The 18985-nt window shown below is 52.4% G+C and overlaps 1 protein-coding gene across 6 annotated transcripts in view; it reads right to left on the minus strand.

The window, feature by feature from the left end:
• LOC101528235 (small conductance calcium-activated potassium channel protein 3) overlaps positions 1-18985 on the minus strand; it is a 218587-nt gene that overhangs the window by 4188 nt on the left and 195414 nt on the right. For all 6 annotated transcript variants that reach the window (XM_058660360.1, XM_058660362.1, XM_004588975.2 and 3 more), the window contains 3 exons: positions 12719-12829; positions 3619-3746; positions 2324-2393 (listed from right to left, as the gene is read on the minus strand). In XM_058660360.1, the coding sequence (XP_058516343.1) occupies positions 2324-2393; positions 3619-3746; positions 12719-12829 (309 nt within the window). The remainder of the gene's footprint in view (positions 1-2323; positions 2394-3618; positions 3747-12718; positions 12830-18985) is intronic.

Consider the following 18985-nt stretch of genomic DNA (forward strand, 5'->3'; position numbering starts at 1 on the left):
GAAAGAAAAAGAAGAAGGAACACCTTTGAGTGTATTGTGTTGGGCCATTCATTGCTGAAGCTCACAGGATGGGCCCCTTTGTCCCATCAAATATTCTTCCCTGCCACAGCTTATTATTCTGGGTACATGACTCAAACTGGCCAATCACTTGATTTCTTCTGAGGATTTATAATAAAGACCAGGGGCAGCCTGGCCTAGCAGTTAAGAAGCTGCTGGGGCTGCCTGTATCCCATGTCAGAACCTGCCAGGATGCTTGTATTTCAGTCCCAGTTCTGCTTCCAATTCCTGCTTCCAGCTGATGCATGTCTGGGAGGCCATGGTGGTGACTCAAGTGGTTGGGGCCCCACCATCCACACAGGGGACTTGGATTGAATCTGCGGTTTTGCTTTGGGCTGGCCCAGCCCTGGCTGCTGTGGGCCTTTGGGGGAAGTGAATCAGCAAATAGAAGCTCTCTCTGTCTCTAACTTAAGAAAAAGAAGCCTTTACCCATGGCTAAAAGCATAACAAGGACTGGGGGTTGCCGTACTTCACACTCTGCTATGGAGACAGGTGCACAGAGGGAGGGAGGGAGGGGGCTGAAGTGGGAAGGTGACAGGAAAGAAAGGAGGAAGTGGGGAGAGTGTCCCCTGGCCTGAGCTCTAGCCAGTCCTGAAGGCTGACCAAGGCCTGTTTTGAGGTTCTGCCTAGGAAGAGACTCCTTTTTTGCCTTAGAATAAATTCCTTAAAAACCCAGGCCCAGAGCGTTTCGGATATTGAACCCTCCCCTCGCTCCCAGTACTCTACACACCCTTGCCCCTCCCCTGAGTCCTCCCTGTGCCCTCCCATGGGCTTTCAGAGACCCCACCCTCCACCCAAGCACATACTCCCCAACTCCCACTGCACCCCTTCACCCTGTGCCACTGTGCCAGGCCCCTTCCTCCCTGACTGCCATCGCTTAGATTTGGTCCTTCTCTTGAACAAGGCACCTACACACGACTCCATGGGCTGCGGATTTAGAGGGCTCCCTGTCTCCACAGGGTGCTGAGTTTGTCAGAAAGGGTCTTCCTGCTTATCTAGGGAGTGTACTCCATGGTGGGTCCCAATGTCTGCTGAGATGTTCTGTCAGCCTGACCCTGGGTTCCATTGTAGATGTACTGCTCTATCAGAGGCAGTAACGAAGAGGGTACCGAGCAGGATGAGCCCCTGTGGTTAGTGGCACCTACTCTCAGCTCCGCCAGGGCACCTTCAAGGTTTCTTTACAATGCTGATGGCAGTTCATGCGCCAGAAGCGCAGCCGGTGATGGGACAGGATGACTTACACCCCAACAAGGGCTCTGAGTAGTACAGTAAGGTGCCCGCTGCCACCAGCACTAAACTGGGCCTAGAAGCACTTGGTGGTGCAGATGCAGGACAGCAGCACAGTGGGAAGATATGAGGTGGACCTTAGGGGTCGCTGTGACCCCCATCACTCACAGCCCTCATCAACGTGCTCCATCCTGGAGTCAACTCCCAGCTTCTTCTGGAAGCCCAGGGAACAATGCCCTCCAAAACATGAGTGGATCAGTGACCCGGTCCAAATCAAAGGGAAACCTGAGCCATACTGTAGGGAACAAATGCCAGGTTTAAAAGCATACAAAGATGCACAGGTAGGCTGCAAATGTAAAATGCTTGAACCCAGATCATGATGAGACAGAGATCATCCATCCATTCGCTGGCTCACTTCTTACATGCCTTCTGTAGCTAGAGCTGAGACAGACTGAAACAGGGAGCCAGGTCTGTCTCTTATACAGGTGACAGGGACCCAAGTACCTGATCTGTGCACATTAGCAGGAAGCTGGATTGGAAGCTGAGCAGGATTGGGCCCCCAGCACACCGATATGAGATATGGGTATCCCAGGCAGCAGCTGAACTTCTGCACCAAATGCCTGCCCCATAGATGATTATTTATTTAAAGACTTACATTTGAAAAGCAGAGTATCAGAGAAAGTGGGAGAGCCAGAGATCTAGCCACTGGTTCACTTCCCAAATGGCCTCAACAGCCAGATCCAGAGTAGGCTGAAAGCCAAGAGCCAGCAATTCCACTTTGGTCCCCTAGTAGGAAGCTGGATTGAAAGTGGAACAGCCAGGACTTGAAGCTGCTGCTCCCAAATGGGATGCCAGCATCTCAGCAGGTGACTTAACCCACTGCACCATAATGCTGGTTCTCCAAAGATAATTGGTTTTCTTTTCCCTTCTTGATTTTTTTTTTTAAACCAAGGAACTGTTCCTTGTTTTCCTAACTCCTGAGAGGCCTAGATACCAGCGTCTGAGAGCTCTGCAGGACATCTGCCAGTGCTGCACTCACCTTGGAGAGGTCTACCAGGGTGTTGGCTTGGTCACTCAGCTTCCTCTGCTCCATCTTGACGCTCCTCAGTCTGTGGAGGAGAGTGGGAACAGCCACCCCCTTGAAGGCCACACCCAGGCTCAGCCCCACCAGCCAGCTCTACAGCCCCATCAACCATCTGATTCTGAACCCTGGTCAGCGGGGAATTTGAACCTGAGAAACAACTGACACAATCAATGGCTTGTCTGGATCCCCAGGAAAGCAAGCTCCTGCCCCTGAGCATGCTTGCTTTCATGTCCTTCGTGTCCTTGCTTCCCTCCGGGCATTGTCTGCCTTCTTTGCCTCTGCCTGCAACCTGGGAAGGAGCTCCCTCTACCCTTCAAGTCCAGACAAATGCTGCCATCCTTGGCTCCTCCATCATGCTGAGAACAATGTTTCCTCTGTCACAGAAAGCATCAGATGGCTTGCACTGGCATTGCCATGCCTAGTGTGCATGTATGTCTATGCACATACGTTTGCATATCCATGTGCATGCATCTGTATGCCTGTGTGCACATGTCTGTGCATCTCTGTGCATGTGTGCTCATGTAACTGTGTGCCTTTACATGCATGCACACATGTGTTGTGTACATGTACATCTGTGAACATGTGTCTGTGTATCTGAGTGTATGCATGTGTGTATGCATGTGTGTCTGTATATCCCTATACATGTGTGCATGTTCATATGAATGCATATCTGTACACATGTGCACACATACCGTGTGCATGTTTGCGCACATGCATCAGTACGTTCATATGTGCACATCTGTGTACACATATGTGTATTTGTCTGTATGTATATATGCATTGTATGTGCATGTGTGTTTGTGCATGTGTGTCTGCATATCTGTATGCATATATTATCTGTGTGTATGTGTGTGTGCAGCCAACTGTGCATACCTGTGTGTTTGTGTGTCTGGGTCTGTGCATATATGTGCCTGTACATGTCCATGTATGTGTGTCTCTGTGTTTATGCATCTATCCCTGTGTGTCCATGCCTGTGTACACGTATGTCTGTTTTGTGCATGTGTCTATGTGTCACTGTATGTCTTTGTGCAGAACCTCAAAAACACCCACTACTTTCCACCTGCTGCAGTAGCCTTCCCAATGCCTGGCACATGCTAGGTGCAGTAAGAGAATAGACAGATTTGGGCCCACTTCTTCACTTGAGTGCTCACTACATAGGACAGAATGGATTCTGTTCTGTGCCTCCTAAACACATGAAAAGCCACCAATGAGGCCGTGTGTTAGCTCGGCTGTCACCCTGGCATACTCACTGGTGGATCGCTTGCAGGAACTTCCTTTGGTGCTTCCTGACTTTGGCATGGTCAATCTTCTTTAGCAGCTTTGTGTGTTTGTAAATGAGCCACGTTTCCCGAAGGACATTGGCGGCGGCATTCTTGATCTACAGAAAATTAAACAGAGCAGGCTCCTGTTAGGGGCATTCTCCTGGGTTTCCAGAACATGCTTTTCCGTGTCTGCTGCTGGGGCCTGCTGCAAAGGAAAGGCTTCTGTGGTGCTCAACCATGGCAGTCCTAGGAAAGGAGATGAACTCGGACCTTGTGGACTCCTCCCTTGGGCAGAACAGCCCGGGGCGCCTGGTGCAGGGGCTGCATCTTTTCCCTTCCTTCATTATTTCAGCACCGCCTCTCAGCGGTTGTTACCAAGGCTGTCTTTAGGCAAGCTGCATGAGCAAGACCTTGAGCCTTGGCTACCTCCCAAGGAGATAAAAAGAAGATGCTGCTGCTCTCGGATACTCAGCTCCCTGCTTTCACTGCAATCCCCACTTAGTGCATAGGGGTGCGTTTCCCCCAACTGAAGAGCAGGAACAGATTTCCTATCAGTGGAAGATTTTAAGAGGCTTTCTTGCAGACAACATCTTTCCCACCAACTGGAGCTCCAGGGATGCACGAGTCCCTTGTTTCCTTCCCCAAACGGCTCAAAACATTCACACTGCACTTGCACATGGAAATGTAATTGGCATCCAACTGCCATCATCCTGAAGCACTGTCTGGCGAGCGGCACAGAGCGCTTAGGTGTGAAGCCAGAGCTGCCGTCTTCCCAGGCTGGATCTTTGGCTGTGCACTGCACACTTGCACGCTGCTTCCACAGACGGTACTGTCACCTGTTGACATGGAAACCACCGCCATCACCAGGCTTACCCTGGAGCTGAGACACTTCAGTGGCATCCAGATGGCAAGGGACAAAGTTTGAAGCCAAACACAGACCTCTTTAGCAATTAGCAGTGTGAGCAAGCGAAAACATGCCTTATTAAGCATGAATGCAGTGCATCTGTGATGACCCAGGTCTCAGGGCTGTTAGCCACACGCGCTGGCCCAGGCCCACAGACCCGGGGCCCGGAGGTGCAGGAGGCCAACCCAGCAGGACTCAGCTGGCCGCCAGAAAGGTTTCACTCCCGTTGGAGAGCACAGACCTGCCTCTTCAGACTGACATCAACAGATGGGACATTGTCAAAAACGCTGAGACATGTGGGAAGGCCCAGGCTGATAACTTGTGTGTGTGTGTGTGTGTGTGTGCATGCGTGTGCTTTCAAAATTTATTACTAAAGCTGGATTATATTTTTCATTGGCTCTGAAGTGATGTTTTTAAAAGAACAGCTAAGTCTTCTCAGAAATGTCTCAGTGACATAAATATTGCTTTTTTTGTGCAGTAAAAACCCACTGTGAACATGCTTTTAGAGGATTTAATTGCCCACCCTGGGGACTCTCTAGTCTGAAATGAAGCAGGTGGCAGGGAGTAGACACTGAACAGGGTGGGCGTCCAGCAAGGAGGAGGATGAGGGGGAGGAAGAGGAAGACAGAGAGGAGGGGAGTCTATGGGTTCTATTCACGGTCTGCAGTGCACTAGCGAGAGAGGCAGCTGGGAAGGCAAGTCTTTGTCTCAGAGAGCCGGGACACCATTGTCCTTTAGCAGGGAGTAGGGCAAGTCGCTGCATGGCTTCTTTAGCATCCCAGGAAAGCCTGGAGGGGACACCTAACTTTGGGAATCCATAACAATCAGCAGAGGCCCATATCCATTGTCCCCCCCCCAATCCTGGGGGCTGGCAGAGCTGCGGGGTGCCAAGGCTGAAAGTCCTGTGACTGTGGTCTTGGGCCATACACTTGCAACTGGAAAGCCTGAAGGTGATGCTGCTCTATGAGGTGTTTAGGATCTTCAGGGCAAATGCTATGTTATCTAGAATGGGGATGAGGAGGAATAATTAATCTTGACCCTAAGGGGCATTATCCAGAAGGCATGGCCCAGAGGTGGCCATGCTGCTGGCTGTAGAATGGAGATGAGGGTCACAGTCAGCCTGGGTTGGGAAACCTGGCACAGATCAGAGGACTTCCTCTGTCAGCTCTTTCCTTCATTCCTCAGGGCAACCCCGTTAGATATACCCATTTTATAGATGAAGCAACAGAGACACAGCCCAAGTCTGTAAAGTTGTAAATGGCAAACTGAGATGGAGCAGAGCTCAGTGCTGCCCAAGTTGCAAAGCACCATAACTAGTGATGACCTGTCCCCAATCCCCGCTGCTCCCATCGCCATCACAAACAGGAGGAAACTGCTCCAGAGCAGGGTTGGGAGGCTGCAGTCACACAGCTAGCTCACGACTAAGTCAAAACAAGAGCCAGGGTCCAAGGGCACCGTCAGATTTCCATGGGGTCTGAAGGAAGACCTGATGACACTCCATCTTCACATGAACAACAACAACAACAAAAAACCCTCCTCCCTCCAAAAACAAACAAGGATCCCACCTTCCTGTTTTCCAGGACCTTGGATTGGAAGGGACACACTAGGATCTGTTTATTGTAGTCCTGGTGGCCCTCACTTAGCAATGTGACAGAGCCCAGGTCTCCTGTCTCACTCCAGCCCAAATGGAAGAGGGTGAAGTCACAACGTGGTGCACAGGCAGTCAGGAGAGGCAGTCGCCTCATCTTTACAGCTCTGGGCATGAAGCCCCCATGTATTTGGAAAGTGATGTTAAATGCAAGCCCTGGTGCTGACTTGGAAATTAATTGCCAGCAAACAGCCCGGCACAGAGCTAAGTAGATCAATATCTGCAAGAGAAAAAGAAATAGGCTTTTAACGGCACAGGGCTCTCCCAGGTGGATGCTGAAGGCTACTGTTTCCAAGGTCTGCCCGCCAATTCACCTGCTCTGAGCATTATGGGGGTGGGGAGCAGAGGAGGGAAGGCATCCCTTCTGAGATTTGAGGAGCCCCGGCATCCTTCCTGTGAGCATTCCCGCTGGGCAAGGGTGTCAGGACCCAGAGGCCCCCAAGTGCAGGAGCCAGAGGGGTAGGGTTCCAGAGGGCAGCAGCATTTTGGCAGGGTGGGCCTGAGGGTGGCCATGACCAGAGAGGTTCAGAAGGCTGGGAGGCTGGGAGGGTCCCTCGTGTGTGGAAGCCCAGCTGCCATTCTCCCCAACACCTTCCTAAGCATATGGACTAACAGTGTCTGGTGGGTCCATTAACTCCCCCAATACCCCACTGCCTAAATGGATGCTCACATTCTGATTGCCATCAGGGAATGGGCTTGTGGGACCGCCAACTTTGGGATAGGGGAGCTAGGAGAATCATGGGCCAGGGCAGGACCTTGCAAAGCACAGCTGCTGGGTGCTCACTCTGTGGTGGACCCTGTGCCAGATACTCGGGTCACCATCATTTCATTCCCCTCACTCCTCACCACTTCCCATTGCTAGAAAGCCCCGGGAAGCAGGCATGAACATTGCCTCCGTTCTCCACCGGCACCCAACTCCCGGGGGCTGCGTGGGCCCACACACTGATAGACAGTGCCCTTGACACTCGTCTGCGATGGATCAGACATCACCAGAAGTGAGGATCCTGTGGAAGTGAGAATTCCTACCCTCCTGAAGGTTATGGTCTTTGTAGGGACTCAGGTGGCAACATGGCATTAGGACATCAGTGTTCCCAAGGAACATAGAGGTGGGCGCTGGGCTGGAGGGTGCCCTCAGAGCTGCGGATGGAGCTTTAGGGCTGATGGAATTGAGAACACACTGCCGGTAGCAGCAATCTGTGCACTGCACCTCCATCCCTCCCCAGTACTTGTCAGCATCTTTCCCTTATTACATCCTTACCCCTTCTGCCCTCCCCTCACCCCCTAAGAAGCAGAAGCATACAACTGTTATCCCTGCCTCCTGGGCCAGCGACAGGCTCTGGCCACCTCATGCCAGGTTGCAGGAGGAATGTTGGGTCAAGGATATGAGAGTGGCTCAAGGAGCCGCCTTCCTGGGTGCCCCTGTGGCCAGCAGCCTTGGGAAACTCTGCTGGCAGACCTCCAGGAAGTAACCATTGCCACATCCCCAGTGCTGCTGGGATCTGCCCAGTCAGAAGGTGACCTGCCTAGAGGGTAGAGCAGAGCAGGGCAGGATTGAGCTCCCTGGAGTACTTCAAGGAATTACACATCTGAACTGGGGGGACCGGAGCGATGGCACACATGGCGTCCACAGCTGGGTGCCACCCGTCCCCCCACCCCCACCCCGGGACTGGGACAGAAGCTGGTCTTCCCATCTGCTAGACCTGCAGACTTCCTGTGGCTTCCACAGGTGCCCTCTCCATGCCTCTGGTCATCCTGCTTCCTCCCTTCTATCTTTCCACATTAATGCTTTGCCAGGAGGCTCTCCCTGAACTTGGGACTGGAGACCCTACCCTGGGGCAAATAGGGCCTTGGGCAGCACCAGAGATATTTCTGGTTCCCAGCTGGGCGTCTGACACCACCCCCAGAGCAGTGTGGTAGCCAATGGCAGGTAACACCATCAGATGATGGTTGGCGAGCATTCGGGGAGCTTGGAGTCAGCTGGCTCATCTCTCCAGCTGGCTGGGATCCTAACCATGGGTGACAGTTCCAAGGAATAGCCCTCCTGAACAAGTCCACCAGGCTATGGCTGCAGAACTGCCTGCTGGCCTGAAAACAAACAGGCTCCTGGGAGGGTCCACCCTGCTGCAAAGACTGGGGCCCACCCTAGGCGTTCTCTGGCCTTGAGGTGCTCATCTGGGCTGGAGCAGCTCTGAGCATCCGCCCAGCCCCCATGCATGTGACTCTTGGTAAAGACTGCACCCAGTCAGTCTGGGATAGCACCCTGATATGTGACGTAATTTACAATCCTCTTTTGGGAAGAATTAGCATTCCTGATTTCAGCAGCTTCATTGACTATCTGATAAATTGCAAAGTGATAAAGGCTTGTTCTGGGAATCCACTGGTGGGAGCCAGCTGCGGGTCAGCAGGCGAGTGTCCGCTGGCTGCACCCCTCGCGGCTGCCACAGCAATGGCCACCTTTGTTTTTCCTACCAAGAGCAGCCTTTGAATTTCCCTCCAATTCTCTTTGTCCCCTTCTGTCTGTCCCATAAGAAGTCAGCATGCCTACCTCAGGTACAAACCCAGAAAAAAAAAGTGTTTTCTAGCAGGATCCAGCACTTCTGATCCAGCTCCTTGATAATGAGCCTGGGAAAGCAGCAGAAGGTGGCCCAAGTGCTTGGGCCCCTGCACCCACTTGGGAGACCCAGATGGAGTTCCTGGTCCTTGGCTTTGGTCTGGCCCAACCCTGGCTGCTGTGGGATTTAGGGGAGTGATAGAGTGGATGGAAGGGAACTCATTTAAGAAAGACATGGTTTGGTTTTGGTTTTTCTCAGTGACCCTGTGGGTGGCACATTTGGATAAGGTGCTCAGGTCAAGAAAGCTTTGCGGTAAGGAGGAGGTGTACAGCCTGAGCCAGGTGCACATGCCCACATGCCAATTGACCTGAAGGGGGCTGTGGCACACACAGTAACCCGTGCCTCTGGCGCCTCTGATGCCAACGGTGTCCGGGCAGCCCACCCTGCTTGGTGCAAGAAGGACTCTCTTGGAGGTTAAGTGTCAGGACAAGGACAGCTCTTCCCCCACAGTGGTAGTTCCTGAGGTAGGCATGCTGACTTCTTATGGGACAGACAGAAGGGGACAAAGAGATTTGGAGGGCAGAAAAGATGGGCTACGACCCAGTAATTTAAGCTGCCATTTATGACGCTGGTGTCAGGTTTTTTTTATGGTTTCTGCTATTTGCTGGTATTTTATCTGGTACCCAGAGGTAGGCAATAAGTTACAATTATAGAATAACAGCGGCAGTGACACTGCAAAAGTCAGTGTGGGAAGATCTGATTGCATTAGATACAGAAATGACAGTGCCACCGGGGTTGATGAGTGAGACAAGCAGAAGCCAAGCCCTGGGAAAGCCAGGAAAGCCAGAACTGAGTTTGTACCTTGTGCTGTCACACTCCTTCCCCCCACCACTGACATGAGTCAACACAGCCAGTGCTGGTGCTCACGGGTAGGGCTGAGGCCGCCACAGCCAGGCCTGCAGGGCCAGTAACCACGACCACACCCTGAGGGTGTCCAGGAGTGACAGGCTGCAGTTCCTTTCTGGAACTGCTGGAAGAATTAAAGCAGCACACTCCTAGGGGGAGACTGATCTTCACTCACTAACAGGCCACTCCGAAGGGCTTCAATGATGTGGCCAGCAGCGCCTTCCACCTGGGCTCTGCAAAGTCACGGGGGGGGGGGGGGGAAGGGAGGGGCTCATGGGTGCACAGAGCTGGGTGTCTGATCTGGCAGCCACTGCAGCTGTGTGTCCTGGGGCCTTGGAGAGGACAGGGGCAGATCAGGACCTCCTCAGCAGGAAAACAGGGGAACAAAAATGAGCCTGCAGCACAACCCCCCACAAACACACACACAGCGGGCCAGGGCTGCTGACAGCTTCAACTCACTTGAGGTTAAGTAAAAGAACTTCTGCTAGACCAGCCCTTCTGGCTTAGAGCATCTCCCTTCTGGGAGAACCAGCCCTTTCATGTTGCTTGTTTCTCTGGGACATTTCAACCGAATTAAGTGTTCTCAGAGAAGGGAGATGTGATTTTAAAAGGTGTCTTCTAGGGGGCTAGCACAATGACTCAACTGGCTAATCTTCTACCTTCAAATGCTGGGATCACATACGAGTGCCAGTTTGTGTCCTGGCTGCTCTACTTCCCTTCCAGCTCCCTGCTTGTGGCCTGGGAAAGCAACAGAGGATGGCCCAAAGCCTTGGGTCCCTGTACTCGCGTGGGAGATGCAGAAGTCGATGCTCCTGGCTTGGGAATCAGCTCAGCTCTGGTTATTGCGACCATTTGGGGAGTGAGCCAACAGATGGAAAATCTCTCTCTCTCTCTCTGTCTCTCCTTTTCTCTATAAACCTGCTTTTCCAATAAAAAATATAAATAAATCTTCAAAGAAAAAAAAGGTGTCTTTAACTCATGGGTGAGCAATGAATGTTTGCTGATTTAGTTTCTAGGCCTCTTCACAAAGGTGGCAGACTTGAAGAGGGTTTTAGAGAATTTTTTCTTTTAAGATGGAAATTAGCTATCACAATCTCAGTCTCCTACAATTGCATTCCAGAAACACGGTTGATTTTCTTGCTGGCTGATGAGGGAGCTGGCTTTGCTGAGCTTTATTTGCCTCCAGCGCCTGATTTACTAGGTGAAAGATGGGGAGGGTGAAAATTCTCACATGAACTACAAAGTGTATTCTTGGTGTAGAGGAGCAAACAGAACAAGCAGGGACTGGGAGGCCTCTGCTTTGGCAAACGGCTCTCCAGAAGGTCTGCTGGTGACCATCTCTCTCCCCTGTGCGTGGTTCCAATGCAGTGGAACAGTACTAAATTGTTTCAGGGAGATAGATGCCAGTGTTTTGGCGCAGAGGTGTTTCAAAACAGCTGTGACTTCCTTGAGACCGACCCTGGCTCTCACGCATGCGCCGAGCAGATGGTGCAGAAGGGGCCGGTGGCCTTACCCCAGAGACCCCCTTCCACTGCGGCCATCCTGATGCTACAGATCATGCTTTCCTTTTTCTTTCTAATATGTATTTATGTCTGAGAGAGACAGAGACAAAGGGAGAACTCCCATCTGCTAAATAATTCACCCCAAACACCTGTAACATCCTGAGCTGGGCCAAGGCTGAAGCCAGTAGCCCAGAATTCAATCCAGGTCTCCCAGATGGGTGGCATAGCCCCAGTGTCCTGAGCCATCAACGCCACCTCCCTGAGTTTGCATAATATGAAGCTGGAGTAAGGAGCTGGAGCTGGGGGGAATCGAACCCAGGGACTCCCAAGGAGGGTCAAAGCTTGCTCCGCTACCTACAACATGTGTTGCTTTTTTGGGTACAGCTGGTAGCTCAGGGCTACCTACCATGTGCCTCGCACAGCCATTTGTATGTCAATATCATAAGAATATCTGCCCAGTCCTGTTTCTTCCAGCAGCCGCAGAGGCTCTTTAAAGAATCCAATAAATGTAATCAAAGACCAAACAATCAAACACCATAAATAATTCTGCCGGGAGGCTGAAGAGCCCTTGGCAACTGCACATTCCCCCGCTGCCTTCTCCTGCGAGCCTGCGTGCAGTGTTCTCTGTGTGCCACTCTCTCTCCCTCTCTTTGTTCTCTCTTTCTGCCTTTGTCTCTATTCTGAACGCATTTTTACTGCTCTGCCATGTTAATCACCAAATATCTTCCCTAGCTTTCAAAAACCCAGATGGATTAAAACGTGCTGGCTCCCAGATCCCTGAACCCACTTTAGTTCTTCGGGAGGAAGCCTGGACCCCCAGCCCCTGGGGGTGTCAGCTCTCCCCACTCTCGGAAACAGGAGATTGTTTCAGGCAATCATACTGCTGACCTTCGTTCAGGCTTTAGTTCTAAAGAATTTTCCATAAAAGCCGTCATTAGGTAAAACAGCTTCTGCCTTGCTCACTGGGCCTGCTTTTAATCCTGCAAGACTCATTCTGTGCCTGCCATAATGGCTCTTTCTTCTCTGATGATCCAGTGGGGTGTCAGCTAAATGTTCTCCCCCCTCCTATTGCCAGTTTTGCATCCTCTGTTGCCACTTGCTCCAGGGTATCAGTGAGAAACACTGCCCCACAACATCCAAAAGGGGGAAGATTGGATGAGGACGTTTGGATGAACCAAGTGATTTGGGAATGTGGGCTCCACTGGAAGGATTGTTTTCAGTGATTTTTTTTTTAAGCCAAAGATTCGATTTAGATACATTTCCAATGTAGTTTCCAGGCTCTCTACTGCCATCCCAATGAGAATCAGGAAAATATTTGAGCATAAACAAAAACATTGTTGCTTCATGCTGGGTGATTTACTCAGTCTGGGTTCTACCGCCACACGCTATTGATTTCATTATTGGCCAAGTGATTTGGTTGCCTGACTCCCACCCAAGGCATTTGTAGGAGACAGAAGCCTGGCACTGACGGCCATGATCAGGGCTCCCATCACAGCCCCATCCCATGCCTCCTTTTTGATTGGCCTCTCTTATGGTGCCTCTTCTCCCCAGGCCCTGTGGACATCTGATCCCTTACCCGTTTGGTGAGCTGAGTGTCCATCATGAAGTTGTGAACGTGCTTCTCAGCTTTGGTGAGTTCCAGCTTTCGAGCCACCACGGCCACCACGAGGGCAGTGCAGCCTGCTCCCTGGGATAGGGTGGGGGAGACACCAAGAGGACCAGAGGAAAGACAGTATATCAGTAAGAGGCAACACCCAAGACTTCCCATGCCCTGTGCCTACTGTAGGAGTATCCTGGGAGTAGTGTCAGGATTCATGTTTCCTGGCTGATCATGTCCAAGCCCCAAAGCCATCAAAACCTGTTGGGGCCCCTGGCATTTCCAGTCATGTGTGGGAATGCTGCAATGCTGGTGGTTTCTGTTTGCACACTTAACAGGGTAGGTGCTGAGGCTAAAATGGGCAACCACCAGGTCCCCTCCTAGGTTGTGCAGTTAGGCAGGAGGTCTAGGACACAGCGGACCTGCCTTCCTGCCCTGAGAGGAGAGGAGGCCCTGTCACTGGCTGGTTCTGGGATGCAGCACCCACTGACATGTGCAAGCTTTCCTGCAAAGAGTCAGATGAAGAGGCCACACATTTTCCCCTAAATACAGCTTCCCAGTGGGAACGCGGTTAGCAGGAGCGTGTGTGTCCCCCGCCTGTGCTTGCTCCACAGCTGGGCTTTTTACCTGAAGGTCTTCCAGGCTGTGACTCAGCAATGGGGAGCTGCAGCTTTTCCTGCTTTCATGGGGAAGCTCATGGATCACTAGATATTTGCAAGACAACAACAGGATGTTCAGTGAGCTTGTGGAGCACCCTACAGATTTCCAGGGTGGGAGAGCAAGGAAGAGTAACAGAATCGCAGGACTTCTTGGGGACCCTCCTCATCCTCAGATGGAGCATATTGGGAAATAAGCAGGGATGAAAAGCAGCTGAGCCAACCTCCCTGGCCCATGGGTTTTAATGCTCATCCTCCCTGATGTTTCTTGACCACTGGGGGCAGAGGAAGAATCCCTCTTGGACTGAGTCCCCACAGGGAATAATGAACACAGGATGGACTCTCACTCTGGGCCCAGGATAGAAGATGAGCTCGCTAAAGCCAACAAATCAGCTGCTAGATGCAAATAGAAATTCTGGTTGCCAAGAAGCCAGTTTAGCAGTCTGGGGTCCTGGCAGGGAAGGCAGCTATCAGTGACATTTGGACTCAGCAGGTTTTACAAATACACAAGAAGTGGAAGAGGATGTTTTCCAAAAGCGCTCTACTCCTAATAGGTAGGAGCAGTGCCTGCTGGACGGAACATCTCTCTGCTCTCACCTGCCTGGTCTCCCTTTCTCTTTCTCTTTCTCTTTCTCTTTCTCTTTCTCTTTCTTTCTCTTTCTCTTTCTCTTTCTCTTTCTCTTTCTCTTTCTCTTTCTCTTTCTCTTTCTCTTTCTCTTTCTCTTTCTCTTTCTCTTTCTCTTTCTCTTTCTCTTTCTCTCTCTGTTTCTCCCATGGGCTGTGTGAGATTTTGCCTAAAGTGCATGGCGCTTTCCTTTGGATTTCCACAAGGGTTCTCTTTAAAACAGCCCAGAATGCCTTGCTGCTTGGGTCCGCAACACACGCGGCTGCAAGGGCACAAAGCGTCAACTTTGCTGTTCCGACCTCATTTTCTTCTCTTCTTCGGCACAGCTGTGTGCCCTGGCATCTGTGGCTCGCAGGAGATTCCGTGCCCAATTTTCAAAGGAAATGGGCATTGGCTGGCCAGCCTGCTCTGCAGCTGCGGTCCCTTCGGCCAGGCCTCCAAAGGCAAAAAATAGCTTGAAAGGAGCTGTCCTAGAGCGAAGATGTGTGTGCGCCTTCCCTCAGTCAGACCCTGGGTCAGCCCTTCGCCTTTATGCAGTGTTCCAGAACTGCTTTGGGCCCAAAGCCCGAAAGGAGGGATCTGTCACAGTGTTAAAAATGGAACATCAGATAGAGAGGTTCTCCCCAGGCTCCGGGCTCCCCCTCCCTGGGAGTTGGGGTACCACCAGTCTCAAGTGGTGGTGGTGGTGGGGGGTCTCCTAGCTCTCTGTGCCACTTGGGAATCCCAACAAAGCAAGCAATCATCTTCCACTTTCAATCACCTCCAGGGACAGATGGAATTTCTTTCCATGAACTGCAGTCTGGCCAGCTGGATACAGGGGGTTTCTCCTTTAAGAATGTTCACCAAGGGTCCACCTGTAGTAAAGGAGGAAGCTAATGGGGGGCCCAGAGGTAGGTGACACTTTCCTTCCTTTCCACTTAAAGGTACAGAGACTCCTTCATGGACATCTTTCTGGGGGAGGGAGTGCATTCTCAGTCCCTGATTGCAGTGTAAATGTTAGGTGGGGGATACACTCAAAATGTTTTTTTAATAATTCACAATGTGAATGTCACAAGGAAAGTCACCCTAAGGATGCTAAACGTGGTCATTCCCATTCAGGGGGCAACTTGTGAAGACACAGCTGGTCATCAGCAACCTTCAGGAAGTGCTGGGCAGAAGGCCATGGCCAGAGTGGGAGGGAGGCAGGGACAGAGGGAGGGAGAGCTGGAGCAGAGAATGAGATGGGGAACAAGCTGTGCTGTATCCTAAACAACAAGCCCAATAGAGGGAAAGAGAAAGGCGGGAGGAGCCGGGGAGAAGCCAAGGAATAAGAAAAAAGGATTGGCTGCCGGGATTGAGAGGGGAAGGAAGAATATGAACCCTAAGATCTGAGTCACAAGTTCTTGGTTGTAGCCAGTGTGGTGGCAAATGAAGCCATCGCCTGTGACACTGGCATCCGACATGGTGCTAGTTTGTGTCCCAGCTGCTCTACTTCCGATCCAGCTCCCTGCTTGTGGCCTGGGAAAAGCAGTGGTCTCCCGCCTATGTGGGAGACCAGGAAGAAACTTCTGGCAGCTCATCCCTGGATATTGAAGCCATCTGGGGAGTGACTGGTCAGATGGAAGATCTCTCTCTTTTTCCCTACCCCTCTGTAGCTCTGACTTTCGAATAAACAAACACGTCTTTTAAAAAAAAAATTCTGAGCCCGCAGGGGAAATGGAACCCCCAGGGATTCCGGCCATGCACACACACTGGGCCCTCCTGTGCTCGTCTGTGAGGCCCACTGGTCACCTATGCTCCTCTGGGGGTGCTGGGGCACTGCACGTGGATGAGTTTGTCATCCTGACAGTGCCCCGCCATGGCTAGGGAGGGCTTGTAGAACACAGGCTGGCTTCAAGCTCTCTGCGTGAGGGTTTCCTCCTAGGGATGCTTGGTAATGGCCCAGAGGGCACAGATGGGGGTCAATGTTGGGAGAGGACAGTGGAGCAGGACAGCAAAGATGAACAGCTACCGCTGTAGCTGCCCCTGGGGGCAGAGCCGTAACTCAGCTCCTCGCCCTGGGCTGTGCCAAGCCCTGCATTGCAGCGGACACCAACTGGATCCTGGGGTCTCCACTCTGCCCAGTTCCGGGTTTCATAAGAGTAGGGTGGGGGGCTCTGGGACACTGCCCACCTGTCAGGAGGTGGGGCCCTTCCACGGTACATAGGCCAGCAGGGAGTATGAGGTGAGCATAGAACAGGGTGGCTGGAACAGAGCAAACATGCCTAATTCATCCATGATTTGGATTCAGTTCTGGGCCCCAAGACTCCTCCACACTGGTCCTCCTACTTCTGGTTTCCAATACACATGTTCCAGCTGGAAAACCTTAGAAGGTGGGGGAAAAATCAAATATCCCCAGGGGGAGAAGCATGAGGTGTTCTTAGCAAAAGCAGCATAAAAGAGAAGAAGGCATAAATGAAACTGACACACAGAGGAGGGCGGCCTGGAGGGTCTCTGCGCCATGTACTGGCTGAAATAACAGGGCCTGCTTGCAAACCAAGGTGTTTTGGGAGGAGCTCCATCTTCTGAAACTGACACAAAGCAGATGTCTCCTTGAGCCCTCTTTTTTCCTTCCCTGGATGACTCAATCTGTACTACCTTTTCCATCACCATCACTTTCCATTTGCAGTTCAAAGTGGCATCTCTCAGAAAGCCCTCAGAGGGTTCCTGGGGGGTGGGATGGGGACGGCGTGGACATCCAGAAGTCTTTGGATAATTTGGCTGGAACTCGGGCAGGCTTGCAGAGGTAACCCAGCTTCAGAGAGCAACTCTCCTGCGACCCAGCTCCTGCCGAACAGACCTGGGGCCCGTCTTGGTGACTGTAGCACCCAAAGGCCACCCAAGGGGAGTGTGAGCAGCCTTGGCCATCTCCAGTGCTGGCTGCTGAAGATGGCCAGGGTTTTCTCTCTCTCTGCTTCCTGGAAACTGTTCTCTCAGATACGCCCCACCCTTGGAAAGGTGCTGGCCCCTGGACATCTTGGTTGTGGTAGGGGAGAGCTCTCCAACACGCCAGGTCTGCACCAGCCATGTCAGACAATTATACACCCCACTTTAATGGTTGATAATTACACCGTTACTGGGGTTGCCAAGAGAAAACAATGATTAAGACTATTTACAACCCGCACACACAAATCCTTCCCTTCTCTTCCTAAGCAGGCCTTGCCTGGGCCTTCACGGTGTCCATGGCAACCAAACAGGAAGCCCTACCTTTAGTGGAGGCACTGGCAGTAATCACGGGGAGGTGGGAAGGGTAGGGGGAGGATGGGAGTGGGGACAGACACAGGGTTGCTTGGGAAATGGGAGGGGCAGGAGCCTCAGCAAACATGAAGTCCCTGGAAGGAGTGACTCAGCGAGAAAAGTGACATTTGATGGAGAAATGCCACTCGGGTTCACAGCTGTGGCTGGCCCTCAGAGCAAGGCAAGCGGCTGCAATGTGTGTAAAAGCCTCGAGAGCAGGTGCAAACAAGCACGCTGAGGCTGGGTACCGAAGGGGCACCAGTCTGTGCCGCAGGGGATGGGCAGAGAGAGATGAAAGGTAGGTGCTAGGCCCTTCCTATGGAAGGTGCACACTCGTCCTTCCCCACCTGCTTGTTCTGCTTTGATCGCTGTTAGCTCCACAGGGAGCAAAATGCTCCCCTGCTTGCACCCTGGCCAGGGGGAAGTGGCGGTGGTGAGCGGTGGAGCCAGCTCCAAAGAACCGGATCAGAACAACAGTGCAAGAGTCTGAGAAAATGCTGGGGTCGGGAAATGGACAGGGCTGCTTGTTTTTGGACATTCTCAAGGGAGAATGGCCGGCATTTAAAAATCACACGCATTCCCTGCAGGGTGTGGGCACAGCGGGTGGTGGGCTCTGAGACGGGCCTCCCTCCTGTGCAGGCCTGCTGAGAGCTGCACACACCCCAGCACAAAGCCCACGCCCCACACGGCTCCTCCGAGGGGCGCGCTGCCCTTCAGGCGGCATTTCAGTGCTTTCTGGGAGGAAGCTGCTCTCTCCTGTTTCCTGGTGACAGCTGGAGCTGTGCCAGGCACACTCCTACTAAACTCCGGGCGCTGTTTGTTCTAAAGCCTCACACTTAGCCGCGATTTAGCCCAGGCCCGGCGCTAAGCCTCTTGTCATTAACTGCTGCCTCAGAGGCTGCCTGCTCGCGTGGGCTGCCCTGGCTTTGCGACAGAAAACGGGGAGGGGGGCTATGTCCAGCCCCAGAGATCCATGGACTCTCTCTCTCTTTCTTTCTCCGGTCCTGGTGCCTCCTTTGCTCTGTAGGGCCAGAGAGGACAATAGGCCTAGTTGGGGAGTAGCCTGGGGAGAGGAACCTTCAGACCTAGGAGGTGTCAGTTGGCACCTGCAGGAGGCGCACAGCCCACCTTCCTGCTACAGGAAGAAGCTCCTGACCTTTCTGAAAGAGTGGGGAGGGAGGGAATCTGTGGGGGAGAGGGGACATGGAGCTGTGGGGGTGGGAGAAGAGCTGTTTAGGGACCCCACAGCATGCAAGCACTGTACGTGTGTGTGTGCACGCACACACACACCGCCCCTCCGGCTGTCTCTCCCTCCTGCTCCAAAGTTTCCAGCCCTTGTCACAGGCCTTCCTCTTTAAACCTCAGCCTGTGCAGAGATAGCCTCACTGCTCTGACACTGTGTTCTGAGATCCTGGGCTGGAGGTTCTGGACACCAGGCATGGCAAAGCCAAGGGGCTGCCTCACCTGCTCCCAAGTGAACAGCTGTGTAGGTTGGGGACTCTCAGGGGCCTCACCCTCACAAGGCACCTTAGTGGGTGTCATTTTGTCTGGTGCAAGAGAGGAGTGGGCAGACCTTCCACCTATTCTGGAGAGTTTGAGGTTCAGAAAGCAAGCACCTTGCCCCGGGACCTTGACCTGAGTCCCCTCACCCCCAGATTCTTTCAATATACTGTGTGAACAAGGGCATCTGAGAGACACAGACCTCTTGGA

This window comes from Ochotona princeps, chromosome 2 (assembly GCF_030435755.1).
Source record: "Ochotona princeps isolate mOchPri1 chromosome 2, mOchPri1.hap1, whole genome shotgun sequence".
In the NCBI taxonomy this organism is placed as follows: domain Eukaryota; kingdom Metazoa; phylum Chordata; class Mammalia; order Lagomorpha; family Ochotonidae; genus Ochotona; species Ochotona princeps.